The sequence below is a fragment of the Cyanistes caeruleus genome, chromosome 25 (assembly GCF_971803275.1).
Source record: "Cyanistes caeruleus chromosome 25, bCyaCae1.hap1.1, whole genome shotgun sequence".
Classification (NCBI taxonomy): Eukaryota; Metazoa; Chordata; class Aves; order Passeriformes; family Paridae; genus Cyanistes; species Cyanistes caeruleus.
In genome coordinates, this window is record NC_141725.1 from 3,203,735 (window position 1) to 3,227,432 (window position 23,698).

At 46.2% G+C, this 23,698-nt stretch overlaps 1 protein-coding gene and 1 long non-coding RNA gene across 3 annotated transcripts in view; one reads left to right on the forward strand and one right to left on the reverse strand.

Annotated features, from left to right (window-relative positions):
- CPAMD8 (C3 and PZP like alpha-2-macroglobulin domain containing 8) overlaps window positions 1-23,698 on the forward strand; it is a 52,781-nt gene that overhangs the window by 24,991 nt on the left and 4,092 nt on the right. For both annotated transcript variants that reach the window (XM_023943017.2, XM_086862907.1), the window contains exons 27-42: window positions 734-815; window positions 2,034-2,190; window positions 2,628-2,702; window positions 4,580-4,745; window positions 5,346-5,432; window positions 6,373-6,509; window positions 6,858-7,013; window positions 7,400-7,462; window positions 7,822-8,060; window positions 10,894-10,981; window positions 15,728-15,802; window positions 16,421-16,526; window positions 16,611-16,721; window positions 17,702-17,914; window positions 18,372-18,446; window positions 23,258-23,453. In XM_023943017.2, coding sequence (XP_023798785.2) covers window positions 734-815; window positions 2,034-2,190; window positions 2,628-2,702; window positions 4,580-4,745; window positions 5,346-5,432; window positions 6,373-6,509; window positions 6,858-7,013; window positions 7,400-7,462; window positions 7,822-8,060; window positions 10,894-10,981; window positions 15,728-15,802; window positions 16,421-16,526; window positions 16,611-16,721; window positions 17,702-17,914; window positions 18,372-18,446; window positions 23,258-23,453 — 2,026 coding nt within the window. The remainder of the gene's footprint in view (window positions 1-733; window positions 816-2,033; window positions 2,191-2,627; window positions 2,703-4,579; window positions 4,746-5,345; window positions 5,433-6,372; window positions 6,510-6,857; window positions 7,014-7,399; window positions 7,463-7,821; window positions 8,061-10,893; window positions 10,982-15,727; window positions 15,803-16,420; window positions 16,527-16,610; window positions 16,722-17,701; window positions 17,915-18,371; window positions 18,447-23,257; window positions 23,454-23,698) is intronic.
- LOC111940361 (uncharacterized) lies at window positions 6,099-23,439 on the reverse strand. Its single transcript, XR_002869483.2, has 4 exons — window positions 23,314-23,439; window positions 22,702-22,844; window positions 14,082-14,202; window positions 6,099-11,986 (listed from the first exon to the last, which is right to left on the reverse strand). It is a non-coding gene; the product is annotated as an uncharacterized LOC111940361 (long non-coding RNA).

The window sequence follows — 23,698 nt, forward strand, 5'->3', positions numbered from 1 at the left end:
TTTTCCTTATCAGAAATATCCATCCTGGGGGGTTTGACTCCAATGGGTGTTTCAGAGCTTTATCCAAGTGTGGATTGTGTATTCATCCCTGTGGAGGATTTGCTAGGATGGACAAGGGTGTAGACAAACAGGTTTGAGAAGTAAATCATTTTCCTGGCAGAAAAAGAGCATTTCTATTCTTTTGTCATTTTCAACCTCAGAAGACATTCCAGGAGAGAGTTCTTATCTTCAGCATTCACCTTGTTAATAGTGATGTCTAAAACAAGCCTTGGGACAGCCCTTGCAGCTGTTCACGTGCACAGAGATCACAGCTGTTGTGATGTTATGTGAACTCATTCCAAGCAACAGCTTTGGGGAAAGTCTGAATCCAGCTGTAATGTCACAGGCAAAACCTTTTCATTTGTAAATGGAAGTAAAATGGAAGGAGAGTGGCTTTATACTTAAGTCAAAACCTTTTGATAATGCTTTTTTTTTTTTCAGAGAAATATCAGCTTTTTAGCATTTCCAGTGTCCAAAAGGCAGGAGCTGCAGTGTTCCAGATGTTATCCTGAGCAGATTTCTGGATGAACTGCACACAGAGCTGGCTCTCACTCACAGCAGAATAAGAAGCTGCCTCGGGCAGCAGAATCCCTTACACATGTTCCAGATGTTCTGAGTCTTCATTCACTTTAAATACTTGTTTTTCTCTGTGTGAGGAGATTTTGGACTCCCCCAATTCTTTTGTGGCTTCCAGGCTACCAGCGCCAGCTGACCTACAAGAGGCAGGACGGCTCCTACAGTGCTTTTGGGGAGAGGGACTCATCAGGGAGCATGTGGTGAGTAACTATTTAAAACTGAGCTGGAGAAGTGCTAAGTGCTTGCTAAACAGGAAAAATATACAATTGGCTGGGAAAGAGGAGTAACTTTCCAGCTTCTCTCGTGGTATCACACACAGTGGAAAACAGAAATAATGCAAGAATATTCAGTGGCTACAGAATTGCTGTACAGTGCTGCTGAGTGCTCTGACTACATTAGGTGATGTGTTGTAGATGATTCAGGACTCAGGAGCAGTTTAGAGAGTTAAATCTGCTAATTAGTCCAGGTTTCAGGCACAAAGCTGTAGTTAAGGGTTATATCTGCAGTAGGAGTAGCAATTATGGAGCATTTAAGCACCTGATTCCATTAGGGAATGGAGTTTTACCTGAAGCAGGTACAGGGAAATGTGCTGTCTCTGTAAGTGGGAGAAGCTTTTACCAGGGTAGGTAAAAAAATGACCAAAACCAGCTCAAAACCCCTCAAAGACAAGCCTGGGAGGTTTGTGTGGCATCAATCCCAGGGCTCAGCTCTGGACATCCAGGGCTCCATCCCTCTGCTCCATCCATGCTTGGGTTTTCTCTGATTGCAGCACCACCGCTGCCCTGCTCTTCCTGAGACAGGGATCTTCCATCCCAGCCCCTGGATGTGAGATACAGTGACACAGAATTACTCAACACTCAAAAAATCCCCTGCCAGGCAGCAGTGTGTGCTACCCTCCCATTCCTCAGGGGCTTGTCAATGCAATGACTCAATCCCCTGAAGCTGGCCAGTGCTCACACTTGCTGTCAGAGGTTTAGAATTCCAAAATCACTTCTGGTGCTTTCTTAAGTCTTAATTCTGTATAAAGTGTAACACAGCTTTCAGGCTTGAGGAAAGGATCTGGATTTCTTATGAGAAATATATTGATTCTTCATTTTAAAATATTGAGTCTGATCTGAAAAACTTCAATAATTTGGGATAAAAAAGAGCTATATTTTAGAGTGTGTCATAATTTTGACAAATACACCATTGAGTTCTACTTTTCAATTTAGTTTGTTGACCTTTAATCCTTTTCTTATCCAAAGCCTGGACAGTGTTTGGGTGCTTTTATGTTCCATAAACGTTTTATCAACAATATTTAGTGTTTCTCAATAAGATTTTTTTCAATTTGTGCTTTCCAAGAACATAGTATTTTCCATACAACTACTTTCTATTCTGAATTTGTTTTCTCAGTAAAGATGGTTAATTCATTTTTACAGGTTAACAGCTTTTGTGCTCAAATCCTTTGCTCAGTCTCGTGGGTTTATTTTCATTGACCCCAAAGAACTCACAGCTGCCAAAGACTGGATCATCCAGCACCAGAAAGAAGATGGTTCTTTCCCTGCTATGGGCAGGATTCTAAACAAGGACATTCAGGTAAAAACCACGCGGGATCAGCAAGGACATTTTTAGAGTTGTTATCAGAGCATGAAGTGATGCAGTTTGAATATGAATTTTACGCTTGAAAGGCTGCAATGCTACAGGGAGAACCAGGGGAATTTCAGTTAAAAATGGTCTGTCAGAATGTGTCTGTGGGGTGTCCCCAGAGGATGGAAAGCAAGGTGTGAATTCTTACAAAATACTGCATTAAATGTGTCCTCAGGCCAGGGACAGCTGAGACCTGGCCCCAACCACAGTGGGCTTGGGTTCCTAAATTTTATACTCCTTGTGTGCAAAGAAAAGAAATTTGGTGATGCTTCAGCTTCTCCTCTAGTTCTAACATATCCTTTGTATTGTTTCAAAGTTTCTTTTTCTTCCTCCAGTGTCCTTTTCTCTGGTTTTCACTCACTGGTTTGTGTTGTTTGTCCTTCCAGGGTGGGATCCATGGGAAGATCTCCCTGACAGCTTATGTGGTTGCATCTCTTCTGGAAACAGGTGTCACTTCTGAGGTAACAAAAGCTCAGTTAAAACAGCTTCAAAAATTCTCTCTGTTCTTTTATTTTTAAACTTCATTTTGCTGCTGTTTGCCTTCAGTTCTGTGCTCTCTAGAATGACTGACAGCATCCAGGGAAGAGAGGCTGCTGGAAAGCCTTGGGATTGTTCTGAAGTTATGGAATTTGAAGTTGTTCAAGGTGGTCTCCCACCCTTCAGCCATCAGCTCATGATTATTCCACCAGAGCAAAACACTTCCCTGCAGCCCCATCCCTCAACCACTCCAAGAAATTGCTGCAGAAAGTGTTTTCTGCCTCTTAGCTTAAGCTGTGAGTGCAGCCTGTGCAGATCCTGGTCTCTTGCCTGTAGAGACTCAGAAATCCTGGCTTGGTGCTAAAAGCAGTTTAACTTGGGGATCCAGAGAACTCTTGTGGTCTGGCTTGGCTGCAGTGGCCAAAATGCTACTGCTGTTAGATTACAGTGCTTTCAGAGAGCTGAGCTCCTGCAACGGGCTGGACTGAGGGCTCTGGAGAGAAAAGTTTCTCTCCTTTGCAATGAGACAGAGCAGGAACACTGCAGGAAAGAGAAGCAGCTATGTTAGAATAGCCAATTCCACTGGAAAAAACCCCAAACTCCCAGTATAACTGGTGGCTTAGGGATTCCTTCTTAAAACTCCTGGTAAAACAGTGCTCCCACCCCCTGATGTGTTTCTGCCAGTATGCAGCTGCACTAGAATGGAGATGTTTAGATAAGATCATAGTGACACATCCCCACTAACTAGGACTGGGAAGATTTCCCTTGCCCTTCAGCCAAGGGAGGGGGCAGTGGTGGCTGTGCACAGGCAGAGCTGCCTGGAAGATGAAAAGAGGTGTAGTGGATGTTGCAGCATCTCCTGGTGATCTGCCCTCAGACAAAAGGGTCTGTTCAGGCACAGCCCCGTGAGTTTGTGGAGGTGTCAGAACAGCCAGGGCCCACTCAGGAGCTCTGATAACCTCAGCACTCCTCATCCATCCTTGTGGAGCCTGAAGAGTGAGACCAGGCTGCTGTTGCAGACAGATGCCCCCTAACCCCCTGTCCTCGTTGGAGTGGAAGGTTTTCAACCTTATTAAAAATTCAGAAAACTCTGCAGAGCTCACAGAGTAACTTCCTGCCTCCCTGTCAGCAGTGTCCCCCTCTGAGCAGTGACGTGATGCTCTCTCTGGGCTGCTGTGTGTCAAGGCAGCCCCAGCAGTGCAGTTTCTGTGGATTCTAATGGTTTTCCTAGAGGAGATTTGTGGGTGTTCCTAATGATCTTAGCTAGGAAATGAGGAAGGGGAAGGTTAGTGCCACAGGGAAATCAAAGGAAACCAAATTACATCAAGTCCAATTAAATTGTTTCTATAAATTATCAGAGCCACGTTCCTGCATGGTGAGGTCATTGGGGGAGTTAATAAAACATGTTTGTTGGCTGCAGGGACCCCTGGGAACCTTGGCCTTTATTATCCTCTGGCGTCTGCCAGACGCTCCAGAGTGTCAGGAACACAATCAAACCTACAGTAAAGAGCTCACCCCTGCCCTGTTCATCTGCTGCCTTGCAGGGACATGGAATTTCTTCACCTTTAGGGGGGAAAAAGTGTATCTCAGTGTTAGCCTAAATCATTCTTGCTCTGCTGTTTGCACCTTTTCTTGAATTTTTGATGCATTTCTTTTCTTAGGGAGAGTGTCAAAGCTGTTCTGCAGGGAGCAAAATGTATCTTTCTGAGTTTGTTTTTTTTGTTGTTGCTTTTGTTTGGATTTTTTTTGTTGGTTTTTGTTTGGATGGTTTTTTTAATGGGCACGATGTAACGAGTAATAAAGCCATTCTAACTTCTGAGACTGGTACATCTGTTCTGGGCTCTTTCCCCTGTGAATGTAGGAAGAAAGAACAGCTGTTGACAAAGCAAAACATTTCCTGGAGTCCAACCTGTACTCAGCAGAGGACCCCTACACGACGGCCCTGAGCGCCTACGCCCTGAGCCTGCTGCACAGCCCCTCGGCGGCTGCCATGCTGCGCAGGATGAACAGCATGGCCATCACCCAGGGTATGAGCCAGCCCTGAGCTCTGCCCCTCACAGCAGCAGCCCAGCACAGCCTGGATGCTGAGCTGCTAGAGAGGACGGGGCCTGGGAGATGAGGGGTTGCTCACGGCAGTTTGGCTTTGTAAGGCAAGGGGGCTGTTTTTGTAGAGGGCTCCACATGTGTGGCTGGTGCTGAAGGAAGGCAAGTGCAGCAGGATCACAGAATATTCTGAATTGCAAGGGATCAGCTCCTAAGTGAATGGCCCACACAGAGGTCAGAGCCACAGCCCTGGTGTTCAGCAGCAGCGTTCCCTAAGCAGCAGAGTGATGGCAGGCTGTTCAGAGGCTCTGCAGTTCTCTCCTCACAGTGACAGTTTGCCCTGTAACACCTCACATTCCCTGATGGTGTATTTAATCCAAAATCCAAGAATGACCCCATTTGTCACACTGAATCATCTTTGTCATTCCAAAGGGAGCCCCAGGGACTGGGTGTCCAAAAGGAGGGACAGTGCAGCTCAGGGCACAGAGCCAATGCAAAAGTGGAATTTGACTCTTCCCATGCACAGAGGCTCAGCTGCACTCCTGCTCTGGTAACACCCATGTCCCATTGCCCTCTTCTCCTAGATGGCTTTACACACTGGAGCCTCACAGGAACCCTTGTCACTGATGAAGACACCTTCATGGGCTTTAATGATGGACTCTCCCAATCAGGTAATTGGGAACCTGCAGTGCGAAGGCAGAGAAAAGGGAAGGGGCTGCCACACCAGCCTGCATGGATTACAGTGAATTGTTTATAAAATACAGGGTATTCTAAAACTGTCAGTCAGGGCAGGGTCCAGAGACAAGAGAGCTCAGAAAAGGCAGGTAACATTATGCTGAAAGAATAAATGAGAGACAGAGCAAGATGTGGTTCAGACAGGATAGGATTTTCAGCCCCAGCTGTCTCATCAGCTTTCACTCTAGGTTTATAAAGACAGAATCCCATGTGGCTCTCACTGTTCTGTCAGGGAGTAATACTTCAAAATGGAAATCTGTGTGAATTCAAGTATATTTAATTTTAGAGCTATTTATCTTTGTGTTTTCAAATGGACCTAAGGATTGTATCACTGGTCACTGACACTTCAGCTGATTTTTCTAGACTTTGGCTGTCAAAGCCACAGAAACAATGGCTGTAAGTTACAGTAAGTTATCATTACAGTGATGCTGTAATTTTCAAGCCACTTAAAGCCATTGACTCTTTGGATATAATGCAGGTGCAGCAATGTTCAAGAGGGATCTGACTGGATGTTGTATGAAAATCTCTAGGGCAGGACAACAGTGTGGGCAGCAGCAGAGTAGAACTGGAGTGGGAGAGGAATTGAAGTCAAGGAGAAGGAGTTGATGTCTTGTGTGAATATCTTTATTATTGGTTATCTATTGTGTGAAGGGAGGCTTATGTTGAAAGCAGAGATATCTTAGGAGGTGAAGTACCTTGGGTGCAGACATTTTAACTTCCATTTTCATATGGTTACTTCTGCAGACTCTTAACTTTTTAGAATTATTTTTCAGTTTAAAAATATTCATAGAACTATCTCTAAACCTGCCTGGATTCTTGCCCTTTAGGTAGTATTTTGATTTATTTTTTTTTTTATTTAATTCACTCCCCTTTCAGTTGTTTCTGCAGAAGTGGAAATGACATCTTATGCCCTTCTGACCTACACACTCTTGGGAGACGTGGCCTCCGCACTCCCTGTGGTCAAGTGGCTCTCACAGCAGAGGAATGCACTGGGAGGATTCTCATCTACCCAGGTGGGCTGCCTCTGGAACAGGTAGCTGGGATGCATGCACTGCAATTGATTCAGGAATGCAGAGTTTCCATCTTCCTGACAGAATTTGTTTGTGTTCTGGTGAGAAGAAAAACTTCCCAGCTCTCTTTACTGCTTCCTCCTTGGACTGGTAATTTGAAAGGAATACAGACTTTGTCCTCAAAGCAAAGGAGGTGCCTTTGATAGGAAAAGTGAGCAAAACCTGGTGTTTCTTTTGCCATATGAATTAATAAGGAAGACTGTGCCACCTGGAGCTGAGCAGAGCTGTTTGGAAGTTTGCTGTGCTCCTGTGTTCTTCACTATTCTGATTTCTCCCTCTTCTGGCCCCCAGGACACCTGTGTGGCCCTGCAGGCTCTGGCTGAATATGCCATCCTTTCTTATGTTGGAGGAGTCAACCTGACCATTTCCTTGGCTTCTACTAACCTGGACTACCAGGAGACCTTTGAGCTTAACAAGATGAATAAAAAAGTCCTTCAGACTGCAGTGGTAGGTGGTTTTGTGCAGGCAGATTTTTAAAGCAATCCACGTGAGCTGGGTTCTAAATGAGGACTTGGATCAGTGATGGTAAAAACAAAAGTTAAGCCGTGAGACCTGTGGGACTTTCTGTGAGTTTGTGGCTGGATTCTGCTATGAAGGAGACAGCACTCCTACTTAAAGGCATCTTTCACCATAACCAGTGCCTGATGTTTATTTTGTGCTGCTGTTTGTCTCTGCCGTTTTAAGTGCAGGCGGTGAAGAGACTAAGCCATGCTCACCTCACTTCTGCAGTGTCTTTTATAAAGTTATTTTGTACACAATAGGGCTAAATTTAATATTAATTTCCATTCTGTGTGCCGTGTCTTGTCTGTGTCTCACCTGTGTGTTCTCCCCAGATCCCCAGTATTCCAACAGGGCTGTTTGTGAGTGCCAAAGGTGAAGGCTGCTGTCTGATGCAGGTAAGGTTCTCATGGGGCTGGAAGAAAGCATGGGAGCAGATGTTCTTTGTCCTCACAGCCTGTTTGCTGCTTTTGTAATCCCACTTTGCTTTGAGGCAGGACTTACACTTGGAATTTCTCTAAAAATAGTTCTAAAATGTGGTGCTACTTTAATTTAGGAAGTGAATGTGACTGTATCAGCTCTGGCAGAGTTTATAGAGCTATAACTGTGTGGAAAAGACTCTATGCCTGCCATTCTCCCCTTCTGAAGAGATCTTGTCTCTGTGCTGGCCTTTTTGGGACATTTGTAGACATTTTGAAACACTGGAGCTGTAATAAACCACCCTGATGTGCTTTGCTTCTCCCTCTTCCTGCTGCAGATCGATGTCACTTACAATGTACCTGATCCTATTGCCAAGCCAGCCTTCCAGCTCCTGGTGAACCTGAAGGAGCCCAAGGCAGAGCAGCACCTGCAAGCCCCAGCCCCGCTGCGCTCGGGCTCTGCTGCCCAGAACCGCCCCGGAGCCCTGCACAGGGACAGGGCCCTGGGGGACGACGAGGACCCGGCCTCAGACCAGGACCACCGCGAGTACAAAGTCATCCTGGAGACCTGCACGAGGTAGGAAACACCAATCCTGCTCCCCACAGAATGTTCCATTTGCTGCTCAGCCCCTCTGTGCCAGGAAAGCACCCAGCTCTTTCTTGCTGCACCGTCTGGATCTCGAGCAGGGTGAGGCAGAACTTTCATGCACCTCTGTGGGTTGTAGGACAGAGTCATTCCAAGGTCATTCTCAATCATTTCAGTGCTAAGAGTGTGTCAAAGGTAGAGAAATAAGAACAACACCTTGAGGTTTTATCACTGAGTTTCATTATTATCCAAATCCTGAAAATTACAAATGTGATGTGATTTGCTTGTGTGAGTATGAAAAGAAAAAGTTCTGGATTATTTTTTTTAAAGCCTCAAAGAGCAAGGTAAATTCAACTAATTAACTAATATCTTAATTGTGTCAATAGTTTTATAAATATTACTGACTTGACTTTATTATTTGAGCTCCTTAGTGGTTCAGTTTTGGATACCAAAAACCTAACAGAAGATGCTTGCTGCCATTGTATGAGTTTGGAATCTATGGTAAAGGTACAACACATGCAGATATTTGTTAATAAGCTCTCAAATTCCTTATCTCCTTCCTCCATATAAGGAAATATAAAATAACTTTTAAAAGTGGCATGATCCAGAAGTTTCATTTCTAGCTCTCAAAGCACTTTACAGAGACATGAACAGTTATGTCTCATTTTATAGATTGGAAAACTCAAGTTATTATGAGAAAACAGCTTGGCTATAGACAAACATCAGCAAGAATAGTTTCTGACCAGTATTAAATCCACTTAAACTTTTGCTTAAACACCTTTGTACTACTGCAGTCATCAGGAGTTATCTTATAAGGCTGATCTTATAAGGCACTTGGATTTTTAGGAAGGGTTTTGGAAATTTGACCCAAGAGAGATAAATCCACAACCAGAGTAAATAGAGGGCTCACACATCCTGCTGTGCAACAGGAGAAACCATTCCCAAGAAATTCACAACTAAGTTGCATTTTTGTGACCAGGAGCATGGCAGCTGGGGGTGGGGGCTGCTGCTGCACTGACCTCCAATGAAGAAATGTGAGTGACTCAGATGGAAATGGAGAATTGTGGCTGCATCAGAGTTCAATGGGAAACTCTGGCCCCCCTTCCTGCAGAGCCCCAGGAGAAGATGGGGTCTCGTTTTGCCAGTCCCACATTTGTCCCTGGCCCACGGGGCTGTGTTGTGGCACAGGCAGTCCCAGGGGCCACAGTGTCACTGTGCCAACCTCTTCTCCCCCTGCCCAAGCCCTCATCCTGTTCAGGGGAGAGGATAAAATTCTACAGTCTTGTCAGATGCTGAGGAGGCTGCCCTGCATCAGCACAACCTCTGCTGATAGTTCTGAAACTTCTGTCCTGGGAATTGCTGGAGCTAAGACAGAAATTTGAGAGGAAGCCCAGTGCAGGGAGATGGATTGCTTGGAAAGGAAACAAAAGCAAACGAAATCTTCCTTTCCTCCCCTTCTTCCTGTAATGATGCTCTCAGCTCCATCATCATCTTGCCTGTGCAGTGAGAAGAGAGGAGTGCAGCTAGGGATGACAGCTGAGATATTTTGAGCTGGGGGTGTTCTCGGGATGTAATGAAGTGTTGTCATGCCCAGTGACGTCCCTGGGGCACTTCTGAAGGGTTAGGGAGAACACAGGGTGGAAAACAGAAAGCTGTGATATATAACAGAGATTGGGGAAATGCAGGCAAAGGGATCCTGTACGATTTATTAGGGAGCATTGAGCATGGAGTTAGATGGGAATTAACGAGGTTTAATGACTCTGGGAGCCCTGAAGTGCCTCACCCTGAGCCAGCTGGCTCTGTCCCCAGGCCACCTCATGCTACTGTGAGCCTTGGGCTGGGGTGGGGCACCCCAGCCTCAGCCAGTTCACCACCCCCTGAGCTGAGGGGGCTCCAGAGAGAGGGGCCCTGCAGGAGCCAGCTCAGAGCTGGCAAATTTGGTGCTGGAAGCTGTGGAACTGTGTTTTCTCAGTGCTGGCCATGAGCTGATGAGCCCTGCTGGGCCCAGGCTCAGGTGGTGCACAGCAAACAGGTGAGCTGCCAAGGAGGGAGGGCTGGGAGCTGCTGGCAGAGCAGAGAAAAGGAGCCTTGTTCTGGGATTCCAGGAGCTGTGTTAGGATGGAGACTCCTCTGCCATGCTGCAAAAAATGAGACTTTTGCAATAGCCCTGACAGACTTTGTCTCCACACCTTCCTGTGTGTGGGTTCTTTGGACACACAACAACAGCTCAGTTTCAGAGGATTTTCTGAGTTTTCAGTTATGCTCCAGAGGACGATCTAGGCAGTGAACTCTTTAACACCAACGAGGCAGTGGCTTTGCTGACTCATTAGCAAAAGCCCTTTTCTCAGTGTCAGGGGTAAAACAGCCATTTATGAAGCCCCAGGATTGAATGACCTTGACTGGTGTTGAGAATTAGCATCCCTCTCCCACCACACTCCATCTACAGCCCTCCTGTCACAGTGGAATAGAAATTTCTTCTACTCCAAGCATTTATTTCCTTTTACCAAGTGCATTTTCTCAGTGATTAATTGAAAAAGAAAGCAAGCAGCCCCACAGGTGACTGCATCCCTCTGGTTTTCTGCCTCTCTGCTCCAGAACATCTCCTACCCTCTGTGAACTGGGCATAATTTTGTTAAATAAGAGCAGAAAAGAGGATTTTTCAAACTGTCTTTCCACAAGCACTTCAAGGAGGAGAGCCTTTTAATATGGTGTTTTGGGGTTTTTTTTTTGCTTCTGGAGTTAGTTTCTTCATTCTGAATTGTCCATTTGTTGTCTTGGATCTTGAGTTTGTTCCCATTTTCTCTCTTTTTGTTCCCATGGGAAGATGGCTGCACTCTGGATCCTCAAACATGGCTGTGCTGGAAGTGCCTTTGTTCTCGGGGTTTCGGGCAGATATTGAGAGCCTGGAGCAGGTAAGGGGCTGCGATGGGACAGCAGGGCTGGGGTCCCCTCTCGAGGGACAAGAGGAGGCCACTGAGTGTCAGAGCACTGCTGAAAAGATGCAATTAAAATAGGGAAGGGGGAGGAAGAGATTTCACTTGTCAAAAAATCTCTCTCTGAAATGAGGGAACAGCCGTTCTGAGCAAACCCAACCCAGGCCAAGCCAAGGTTTTCCTGAGCCAGTGCACAGTAATTAACTGAGCCCCTTTGGAAAAGTTGAGGTGCAAATGTGCTCTAACAGGAGCTGTTTATGGCTGCTTAGTGGGCTGTGTTATCTCCAACATCTGGATCCCATTTCTTTGGAGGCTCTGTGTCTTGGAATTTTTTGCCCTTTTTTTTTTCCCCCCTTCTCTCTGGGAGAACATCGTGTTTCTTGCAGCCAAGCTGAGGTGGACAGAATGTGCCTCGTGCCCAGCCAGCCCTTCAGGGCAGATGAACTGAAATCTTGAGCTTTGCTTTATATTTGTGGGAGCATTACATTCATTACAACTCATTACATTTTGTAGAACATTGCATTCACTGGTGGGGTTCTTATGCTGCAAAGATTTTTTTTTAAAGATTATTTAACTGAAGAGGTGTAAAAGTTTTGCATCCTCGAGAGCTAGTAAAGAGCTAAAAAATATTTTGCTTCTAAAAGACCTCTTCTGTTAATAACTTTATCTCATTATATTGGGAGGGGAAGGGATCTGAAGAAAGAATTTTAAAATAGATCCGTTGTGAAGTTCAGTTTGATATCATAATTCAAGGAGGAGTTGCACATTGCTTTATCTTCTCTTGGATTTCACTGGACTTTGTTGATTTATAATTGAAACACCATTGCATTTTCTTGGAGGAAAAAGCCCTCTGGAGAGGTTTACAATCCACATCAGGAGCTGCTGTCAGATGTCTTCTGGGGTGTCCCTGAAGCCACAGAAATTTTTGTATTAATCCCTGAGAAGCAATTGCATCCTTTCAGGGGATCAGATATGAAATTATTCCTATAAAGAGAAAAACTGAAGTTATTTATATCCCTTCACAACCTGCACATGGAGAAATCTCTTTTCAAATCCAAGCATGTAAAATGGATTGTTTTTTGGTTTTTTTTTGCCTGAGAGTCTGATATTCTCTCTCATGCAACAAACTGAATATGGCTGTTCAGGTGGGGGCAAGGCCAGGAGCAGGAGTTCTCCAGCATCCCCATGGGAAGAGAAAGGAGGAAAATTAGGTGAGGGGGCCTGCAGTGGGTTTGGTTCCTGCTTTCCCCCCTCTGCTGAAGGTGCTGGAGTGAGGGTCATGTGTACTGCTGTCAAATACATTCTCTTTCTTAGTCATTCATGTAAATAATAGCAGAAAAAATATGGATGAGAACCTGGCTTAGAACCAGAGAGAGCTCAAAATGTCCCAGGAGGAGAAGAGCAGGATATCTTTATGGTGTTAAACCTATGGAATGTTCTGTGAGCAGAGGAAAAGGGTTGAAAGAAAGAGCATAAAGGGGATTTCACTGCAGAAGAACAGGAAAGTTCTTAAGGAACATATCCCTGTACTGCTTTTTTTTTTTTTTTTTAATGCTCTGCAATGTGCAAAGAAGAAACAACAAATTTGGGTGAATGTCTCCTTTCCTGATGTCAGCAGGGGACAGAGCTGAGGGTTTCTAGGCTGAGGAACCAGAGAAAGTCCCACATGCCCTTGTGTTACTGTTCCTGAGCACTTTCCCCTTTCCCAGGGCAGCTGTGCTCTGCCCTGGGGCTGCTGACACACAGCTGTCCCAGCCAAGGGAACCAGACAGGCTCAGTTTGTGTGGAGTTACTGCTCACAAGCTCCTCCTGTGCTCTGTGTGATGGTTTGCCTGTGCTCAGGGAGTGCTGGGCGTGTTCTGAGCAGAGGAACACTGAGAATAATTGTGAATAAATGATTAACGTGAGGGGATTCGTGTCAAGGGACACTGCTGCTGGTACCACACTCTGGTGGCTGTGTGATATCACAAAACACTTCTGTTTGCAGTAGATCCCAGAATGGTTTGGGTTGGAAGGGACCTCAAAGCCCATCCAGTGCCACCCCTGCCATGGCAGGGACACCTTCCACTGTCCCAGGCTGATCCAAGCCCTGTCCAGCCTGGCCTGGGACACTGCCAGGGATCCAGGGGCAGCCACAGCCAAGAATTTCTGTCAGGAGTGTGTGAGCCCAGGAGGCTCTGCTGTTCCCATAGCCAGATCAGAATTGCTTCATTTGGAAAGAGGGAGATTTTCCTAAACTGGGAAGGATTTTGCATCTTCAAGAGGGACTGTTTCCCTTGAAGAGCTGAATTCCATGGTTTTTTTTATTGCAGAAACCCCATTACATCTCTAAAAATGAAATGTGGTAACAAAACTCAAGCAGATCTATAGACAGGCAGTGAAAGTGCAGCTACAACCCCACCTGTAAATCCACCTCTGCTGGGGGGAACTCAGAACCTCTTGCAGGGCCTAAAGGGGCTCCAGGAGAGCTGGAGAGGGACTGGGGACAAGGCCTGAAGAGACAGGACACAGGGAATGGCTCCCAGTGCCAGAGGGCAGGGCTGGATGGGATATTGGGAAGGAATTGTTGGCTGGGAGGGTGGGGAACACAGGATGCCCAGAGCAGCTGTGGCTGCCCCTGGATCTCTGGAAGTGTCCAAGGTCAGGTTGGACGGGGCTTGGAGCAGCCTGGGATGGTGGAAGGTGTCCCTGCCATGGCAGGGGTGGAATGGGATGAGCTTTAAGGTCCCTTCCCACCCAAACCTCTGATTTCTTCATGGCTACCAAACATGGGCCGAACATGAAATTCACCCACTGAAGTTCCACCGTATACTTTGGGCACCACCTGGAGCAGAGCCAAGTCCCATCCTTGTCCCCGCTGCCTTTTCCCCATTCCCTGGCCTGCTGTGGAGGGGCTGGGCTGTAAATCAGGATTTTCCCTGGTCCCAGGGTGGGAGCAGCCCCACGTGCAGCCCCGGGGCAGCTCCGCTTAATGAGCGCTCTGTGCACACCCGGGCAGCCCGGCCACAAATCCTCCTAATAATGCTGGATGTCGACAGGGTCAGGAGGTCACCCCGGGCTGGGATCTATCAAACCTCACCAGAAAAAATGCAGCTTTAGCTGAGCTGAGCAGTTCCCGGTGGCGCCGGCGTCTCCGTGCCCTCATAAAAGGACTGTCTGCAGCCATGGACTGCTGAGTAATAACAGCCACCACCAGGCCCCTAAAATTATAAGGACAAATTAAATTGGCCCTTTCCATATTGTGTGGGACTTAAACACATGTTGCTTTGCTTGTTACAGGAATAGCAGGAAGCTGGGGAGCAGGGTTTTACAAATCTCTGCTGAGGAGAGTCACAGCTAAAGCTGCTGGTGGCAGGTTTGGGCAAATTTCAGTGGGAATGCTGCTTGTTCCATGTTATTTTAAATAATAATGGTATTATGGTAGTATATAATCGTAGTAATAATTATTATAATAATTATTATGATAATAATAATGATTTGTTCCACTTTCCACAGAGATTTTAGCCTGTGATCTCAAAGTAACATTAAAAACCAAAAAAAAACCCACAAGAATATCCCTGTTACAAATGGGATTGCCTGACAGAAATTGAAGTCATGGGACAGTTTAGAGAATAGAGTTACAGAATAGAGTGCTCTGGCCCTATCTTGGCTCCCCAAACTTTGATTAAAACACAAAAGTTCTTTTCCACAAATCCTCATCCTCCCCAGCTCAGTATTAGATATTTTACACGTGACAGATGCATTCTAAATACAAATTATCAAAATAGTAGTGTTTGTTCAGGCAAGACAGTCATGGTATTGAGATGTTCAAAGTGCAGAAATCATAGAAGGAACTTTTGGAAAATTGAAAAGAAAGGTTTGGAGATGTGGGAAGTGCCCTTAGATGGGGCACATGCTGTGTTCATTTGTCTCTCTCTCCACCTCAAGTGTAATTTTTGAGTCTTTTACACCATTTCACACAGATTCCCAGCCAGTGCACGACCTGTGTGAAGGTCCAAACTTTCAGAGAGCACACAGTTGGGGAAAAGGTTCCTTAGATGTGCAGCTAAAAAGCAGAAGAGCTGGGTGTGTAGGCCTGCCTGCTACAATGCAAACCCCAAATTCCAAATCCCTGAGCCTCGAAGGGAGAGAAGATGAGGAGCAGAGGCCTGGCCTGACCCCATTTGTCAAAAGGGAGGGTGCCTGGGGCTCTTTCAAATGACTGCTCTTTTCAAATGTGAGGATTAATTTTCCTGGCAGAAGAATGTTTTGGATTTTTCAGCTGGTGGGAGGAGGGGGCTGCCAATCCCCAGTGCGGTCCAGGAGATTCCCTGGTGGTCTGAGGGGTGGAAATAAGAGATTTCATTGAGTGGTTTGGGGTCTCTGAGGTCTTGCTGGAGCCTTGGTACTGAAAACAATCTGGGAGCTGCTCAATGAGATTATGGATGAGGCATCAGCAGAGTCCCAGGGGGATAAATGCACCTTGCCAGAATTCCTCAGCAGGACACAGGGAAGGACACAGGTGGCTTTTCCCCCTCAGTTGTGTGACAGCAACTTCAACCTCTTTGCATTTTCCCTCTCTTATGGAAGCACCCTTTTCCAGCAGAAGAAATCCCTCGAGTTCAGTGTCTGATCAGTTTTCTAAGCAACCCAAAAACTTACTCTCTCACTTCTACCTGTTTTCTATAAAATGAGATTAAACTAAACACGATGATTTTTTTTTAATTCATTGTTTTTTACCCCCAGTTATTGATGAACAAGCAAATTGGATTAAAAAGATATGAAGTGGATGGAAGAAAAGTCCTATTTTATTTTGATGAGGTAATGACTTTTTTTTCTTATAGTTCTGTTGGATTTTGATGAAAGGCAAATGACCAGGGGATGAGGCACAGGCAGAGTGCTGGGGTCCCTCAGGGGTGAGGATCACTCTGCAGCTTTGACTGGCCTCATGCTTGAGCCTCCTTTGCTGCAGGTGGGTGTTGTGGTTTCTCTTGAAAACAGAAGTATAACAGAGACAGGTGATTCAATTCAGCTCATGAAGTGGTTTTAGGTAGATATCACTTAGATTTTTGCTTTGAAATAACCTCACTTTCAGGTACAACCAGCAGTGCTAAACAGAATAATTTAGATTTCACAGCACAGACATGAGAGTGGAAGTTGAGAGCTCTCTTGGCTTGGTCAGCAGCAGGAAATTGTCTGATGGCTGTGGGCAAACCAGGGAACACAGCTGGAGTGTCTGCCATTGCTCTGTGGCAAATATGTGTTTTAAAGGTCAGCAAAGCATCCTGGTTTAGTTCATCCTGGTTGGTTTTTATTCATTATCTCTGTCCCTGTACTTGGAGTCTTGTCTTTGTGCTTGGTGTGTTACTTTGGAGCACATACTGTGTTCATCTCTCTCTTCAAGTGTAATTTTTGAGTCTTTTACACCATTTCACACAGATTCCCAGCCAGTGCATGACCTGTGTGAAGGTCCAAGCTTTCAGAGAGCACATAGTGGGGAAAACAGCCCCGGTTCCTATCAAAGTGTACGATTACTACGAGCCAGGTTTGTGCCTGTTTCCCTTTGATCCCTGCTGACACCACATCTCCAGGCAGGAGGCTCAGCTGTGATTTCTCCTCCCTGCTGCAGCTTTTGAAGCCACTCGTTTCTACAACGTGAGTGAGAACAGCCCCCTGGCCCGGGAGCTCTGCGATGGCCCAACCTGCAACGAGGTGGAGAGCTCAGCCAGCCAGTGGGTTGGTGAGTGTGCTGGTTTCATGTTAATTAATATTTAGTAAGAAAAAAAAATCCACACAATGGAAATTATTCTTCTGAGAAAAGCTGTTAAGAGCTTCTTCGGTGCCTAATCCCAAGTTTTGTCTCTACGTTGTCAGTTAAGAAAAAAAAAAAGTCAGGCAAGGAGAAGGAAAAAAGTTCTAAAAATTTTATTCTAATACTTCTTATTCTTTTAGTCCTGTTAATAAAATTTTCTTCATACCTTTTAAATTTTAAGCCTGTTTTACCCTTCTAATCCATATCTCACAGCAAAAAATAAGTAAGTGCACTAGTGATTTTAGCCAGTGCTAAACCCACCACAGTGAGTTACCCCAAAACCACCCAGATCTTTTGGAAAAACAGCACCCACAGGTGTTCTGAACTCAAAATTGTATTCAGACAAATGTTTGTGTTTTGCTCTCTGTGTTAGTGGATATTTCACAAAGGTTTGAGGGGTTGCAGTGCTAAAGTCATGACAAACAGACCAGTGGTGCTGTTCAGGCAATAAAGTGACTGACTTGCTTCAGAGGCAAGATAAAATGTCTGATTCTAGAAGAACCTGCACAAGGGGAGACGTGTCAGTAAACAAAGAGGTAAAAAAATCTTTACCATGCAATTTGGTTTTCTTTCTCTCCAGTATTTTGCAATGGAGTCCCACAGTTAACTGCAGGAAGATTGAACAATTTCATACATCCATGGAAGGAATGACTTTCCCCAGAAACTGTGTGTTCCTTTCTGTGCTGTGTGACCAAAAAACAGTTGCTTTGTCCCATTTCAGAAAGCTGTTGCACCACAGTGTTCTTTGAAAAAAGGCAACTTTGTTCCCAGAGCTTTTAATTCCATCAAGTTTGTAAATTCCTGTTAGAAATCTTAGAGAATTCGACATAAAAACTGATATCCTTGAAATATTTACATTCCACTTTCCCCGTGCTATACAAAACTGACTGGCTTTGTCTCATTCCCAGGATTTGTCCACTCTGGCCCTTGCAACAACATCTTTGGCTGCCTGGAGGACGAGTACTTCGAGCAGTGCCTGTGCTCGCGGGACTGCGGCTACGACGGGGAGCCCGTCTGCGGCTCCGACGGACACATCTACCCCAACCACTGCCAGATGGAGGTGGCATCGTGCAGGAACAACACCAGGATAGAGCAGATGCCCATGGCTCAGTGTTCTGCCTGTAGGTTTTCATTTACTTCCCTTTTCTGTCATGGTCCAGTTGCAGAATGTTGTAAATCCTCATCTGAGTAAGTTAATATTCCGTACCTGTGGTAGGGGAAGGAGGAGAATTCCAGACTTGCTCTGTGTTATTTTGCTGTTCATAGTACAGCTGATTAAATTATAAGGGCAGCTGATTTTCAGCTTGAAATAACTGGTTTTCTGTTCTCATGAATACATGTTTTACCAGTCAGAATGAATTGAAGAGAAAATTAGTGATACTGTTTGATCTGAAGTGAATACTCCTGGATAAAAATTAAATCCATGAAATGTAATTTGCTTTGGAGATTCTGTACGGGCTTTCAAGGCTTGTAGTGTATCAGGGAACTGATTATGCCATCTCTGGAAATGCAAACATTTTCTAAAGATACATTAATGAATTATGTGACAGGTGAGTTTATTTTTCTTTGCATTTGCAGCCAAGAACTTGCCAGAAGAAAGGGAGACACAATCCCACACAGCTGAGCAGTCCAGTGTTCCCCAGACTCCAGCAGGTAATGCAATACCTTTGCATTTATCCAAAGGCTTTCTCTTTAGTAAGGTTAAAGCTTGTCCTATCCCTGTATTAAGTACAGGTGGCTCTCAAGCACATTTTAAGTAAAGATGTTGAATTTCTCCATCTCATAGAAAAGACAGAATATTCAGAAATCAGGAAAAAATGAAGAGATCAAGGAAACTAAGGATGAGAGGTATTCAGTAGCAGACAGCTCTCCTTTTCCTTTCAGGAAATCATGCAGGAATCCTGCTCAGTTCAGCACCTGCAGGATTTAGATAATTGTTTGTAGGAGTGGACAACCGACCCTCCTATTTTCTCAGCCTTGCTGTGTTTGAACAACACACTCTCTGTGATCTTTTCTTCCACTATTAAGCTGGAAAGATCCCATTTAAAGCCAGGCTGATGTAATGTGTTCCAACAAACAGCTGAGCAGGACGTGACAACAGCCCAAACCACTGCAAGGACTCCAATCCAGGTGGATTAACTTTGTCCCTGCAGTTCTGTGCAAAAATAGAGCTGGCAGTCTTGGTTGTCTCAGAGCTGTTTGGAATAAAGAGCCTTAGTGAGCAAAAATGTTAAGGTCAGTGGATGGAGTAGCCAGGAATTTGGCTGCTCATTTTATTTGGTGCTTATGTTCATGCACTTTTTTCCAAGACTCGTGTCGAACTCGCTCATGGCTCACAGTAAATCTCATCAAGAAGCAGTGGAGGTCAATAGAATAGCTTGTTTTGTGCTGTTTCTAGTAAATAAACTGGACTAGATTTTTCCTGGCTGCTTTCCACTCATTAATTTTCCTCTGGCTTCCAATTCTCCCAACAAATTGGTGGTAAAACCAGTTTAATTCTTCAGGAGAAGCCTCTGTGCCTCCTCATGTCCTCCTTGTGCACCAGAGTAAGATTAACACATGTCCACCATGAGATACTCTCCTGTTCTTTCCCTTCTGGACAGCAGCTGATGGACAGTTTTCCTATTAAGGTGCAAAATCATGATGAATATTCCATTATGACAGTTTCTAATGGTCATTCAGTCTTAGTATTTAATGTCTCTACTATTTTCCTCCCCCCGCTTTTTTTCTCCTGATATATATATCTATATCCTGTTGCCTTTTCTTCCATGCATGTGTCATGTGCTCAGCATGGAAATGATGCAGTATGAACCCTTTCAAGCATCATTCCCAAACTGTTCCATTTAGGCACTGCTGGAATGTGAGGCCGCTCTGAGTTCTACAAAAATGGGGCTGCCATTGCATTATTTTCAAATCAAAATTCGATATGATTACCTGGGGAAAAAAAAAAGATGGAACCTGATGGTAATCCACAATCCAAAAAATGTTCAGAACAGAGTTTCTGATATAATCTGCATTGAATTCAAAGGAAAATCCCTCTGTGGTTCCTGTTCTGAATTGACAGAAACAGTGCTGGCTCAGAAGGAGCAGAAGGGGAAAACCTGATTATTTTGTGTGGCATGGTTACGCAGATTTTAGGTGGACAAACTTGAGTGCCATAAGGGTGTTTGATAAAGCACAAGCACTTGGAGCTGCCTTTGTCCTGGGATCTGGGAGTGCCCAAATTTCCTGGCAGGAAGATGCTGGGCTGGGAGCAGCCATGGCAGAGTGAGCATTCAGGAATCAAACGGACTAAATCCTTCACCAGGAAAAGGGCCCAGCATGTGATTTTCATTAATCCTCCGGGCTCCTCTCAGGTCAAGCACATGGGACATGAATCAAAGTGCAGCAGATGAATGAGCCCCTCCTCACCCACGCTCTCCTGGGCTTGGTGCTGCTGGAGCATGTGATGGGGTTAAGTCGGCTCAGGTGCTCCAGCAAGGGCTCTGCTGAGCCATGCCTAAATCTGTGACTTCCTAAAAGGATGCAAAACTCCAGGAGCCGAATCAAGCTCAGGGCAGGTTGGTGTAAAACCGACTGGGTGTGTTAATCTGCAGGAAATGCCGCGTTCTCAGAGAGGCACGCGGTGTTTGTGTTGTCTGGAAGCCTCCTGTGTTTGCCATGAGACTGGTGCAGCTCAGCTTGGGCTGATGGATGCTTTAATTGAGGTCTTCTCCTTGTTAGCCAGCAGTGGGAACAATCAGTGGGAATTGCAGGATGTGTTGGGGCTCCCTCTGGCACACACAGACCCACAGTGAAGTTACACACACACCAGTGGGTTTGTTGGAATAAATTCCAGCTGTTCAAAGATGAGCAATTGAACATAGATGGCCCTGAAAGTTCAGGATGCAAAGTGCTGTTGCTGTTGTCAGAACATTTTAAAATGCCTTCCCGAAGTCTGCAGTGAGGCAGAATGGCTGAGGTTTGACCTTAAAACTGCAGCCTTTTTTTGTAGAGATGGGTGGGATCCTCTTTGCATCTGTAGATCCTCTGATTGTGGAGTGACAGGACTCAGCTGGAGTAACTCCTGTGTGAATCCCCTTCCTCAGCTGTTCCTTCTCACAGGTGAATTACTGAGTCTCAAAAGGGTGGAACAGGATTTTGATGAGTAGCATGGACCCAGCTGTGGGTGTGCTAGTGTGCCTTCACAGCCTGCTGCAATATTTATTTGGATAGAAAACCCTGGAGCAGGAGCTGAGCTACGAACTGGAATCTCACTGAATTTCTGATGTCCTTGTCACTCCTTGGCCACAAGGATCTGGGTGGACTTTGGAGCCTGAGGAATCCCCAGTAGCTCTGATAGTGTCTCTCTGATGAAGTGGTGCTTTGATTGCTTCCACAGATCATTAACTCTCTTCTGAAACTGCCTAAATCTCCTCTGCCAAAGGCACTCAAGATACAGCCACAGCACAGCCTCTGATGTTGGAGGACAATATGTTGACATCACAGTGCTGTGATTCTGCATGGATTTGGTGGAAAACAATGTCTAAGTGTGTGGGGCAGCAGTGCTGGGTGGGTTCCTGCTCACAGCAGCACTGACACCCCCAGCACTGCTGCCCCACACACTTGAACATTGTTTCATTCCATCTCTGGCCCCCTGCCTTCTCCCCACAGCCGTGTCCTTCGCACGGTTTTGCTCCAGCAATCAGAAGGGCCAATGGCTGGAACCGGAAGAAAATTCTGAGTTGAATTATGACACTTTTGTTTGGTGATGGTCTTTTATTTGTGCATTGTTGGTTTTTTCCTAATTAAGCACCATCACCTGCACCAGCTCCTACCTGGAACATCCGCCTGAGCTCTGCTTCCAGGTGGAGTTATCCCCAAAATTCCCTGGCTGGCACGTTCCCCACAGGGCTGCAGCTCTTTCAGGATTGAGTGAGCTGGCACAGGGCTGTTTTTCCTCTCCCCCATCACTGCTCAGCAAACATTGGCCTCAGCACAAACATTTGGGGCTGGGGAGAGTGGTTTGTGTGCAGCAGGAAATGTCGGCCTGTGCTCTTTGCTTGGACTCCAGCGCTGAATTCCTGGGAAGAGCCAGGCCTGTGATGTTCATCCCATCCCCAGTGGACAGCAATCACCCATTCATAGAAGGAGCTCATGATCTGGCAGGTTCTCACAGGGAGGAGGCCAAGAAGGAGTGAACAGAGCCTGACTCCCCTGCCCAGTGCTGGGAGGATGTGGGAGGCAACAGGGAAGATCCTTCAGATATTTAAATTCTAGAGAACAAACATTTTCAAAGACCCTGATGAGTGTTCTCTTTAAATAAAGCCAGATTTGGGCAGGCGGGGGACTTTTCCTCCCTGCAATAATTCTGCTTCAGTGCTTGCTTTGGTTTGGATTAGAGCAGTGTACACAGAAAGCAAACAGAAAGGATGGACAGCTGAGCTGGCTCGAGGAGCAGTTTAGGAAACACGGATGTGCTGCTATTCCTAGAAGTTTTATCTTGCAGTTTACCCTCTGGACAGGGAGCAGTCACCCAGCACAGAGCCTGGTGTGAGTGGAGTGCTGTGAGAGGGACCTGCCAGTGTCAGCACACACTGGAGGGAGTGGGAAGAGGAGAAGTTCTTGCTCCTGCCTGTGCTGAGTCTGTCCCTACATGAAATGATGGAAGTTTGTGCTGTGAGACTGTGCTGGGGCAGAGGTGCCTCAGCTCCTCATTCAGGCTGGTGTCAATGGCTCTGCTGTGGAATCCTGGCCTCGAAATCTTCACATTTAATGGGCTGAAAAGAAAGTTGTCTGCCTCCACTGATCAGTCACCAAGTGAGCTGTTCCCTCAGGGTCTCCCTCCAGCTTTGCCACTTGTTTTATGAAATGATGCACAGCTGAGGGCACACAGAACACATCCCCGTATGGATGGGGCTCTCCTTACCTGAGGTGCCTGGTCAGAGGAGAGATTTTCAGGGTGCAGAGTGGGTTCCCTGTGCCATCTGCCCTCAGCATGACACTTTTATCTTGCTGTGTGTAGCCCTCAGGGTGGTGGATCTGAACTTCAGCACCTCAGTTAATTCCATGCTGGAAAAGGAGGCTTGGAGATGTTTTTTAAAGTACATCACCCTTTCTGCCCTTCTTTCCTCCTCTTTTCCCCCTTGTCTTCTTTCCTCCTCTCCTCCCCCCTTGTTTTCTCATTTCCCCTCCTTATTTCCTCCTCTTTCCCCCTTTTTTTCTCATTTCCCCTCGTTTCCTCCTTTTCCCACCCTTATTTGCCTTCTCCCCTTGTTTTCCCTTTTCCTCCTTGTTTCCCCTTCACCCTTCTCTTTGTTCCCCCTCTTTCCTTCCATTTTATTCCAGTGCCCAGGTCTCAGACTGGGAAATTGTAATCTCTGCCATTGCAGCAGCTTCCCCCCTCCCCTGTGGGCCCCACAAACACCTGCAGGCCCCGCAGCCTCCCTGACTAAACCCCTTCCTTCTCCCGCGCCGGGCCGCAGCTCCCGCGGCCCTGCTCGCCCCGGCAGCCGAGGAGGGATCCCCCCTGCACACAGACCTGTCCTACTACTCCTACGAGTACGACCCCGACGCCTTCGCCGTGGAATCCGACGTGTTCGAGGTGGTGGCGGAGCTGAGCACGGCCGGCAGCTCGCGGGACGGGGACGGCGGCCAGGGCGAGGCCGCGCCGGCGGAATGGTGAGCCCTGAGCGGGGCCTGCTCTGAGCCAGCCTGAGGCATCCTCCTGCTGGCTCAGTGCGCCACAAAGGGATGTTTTTACAACTCTTTAGGGATCACTGGGAATGGGATCTTGCTGGGGCAGCTGTAAAAGGCTCTGTGAGCTCAGTGGCTTCAGCCCCAGCGGAGTGAAGGGGGTTTCACTTGGTGTGTTCCGCTGGAGCGGAGGAGACTGAGGGGAGGCTCATCAGTCTCGTGATGGGGAG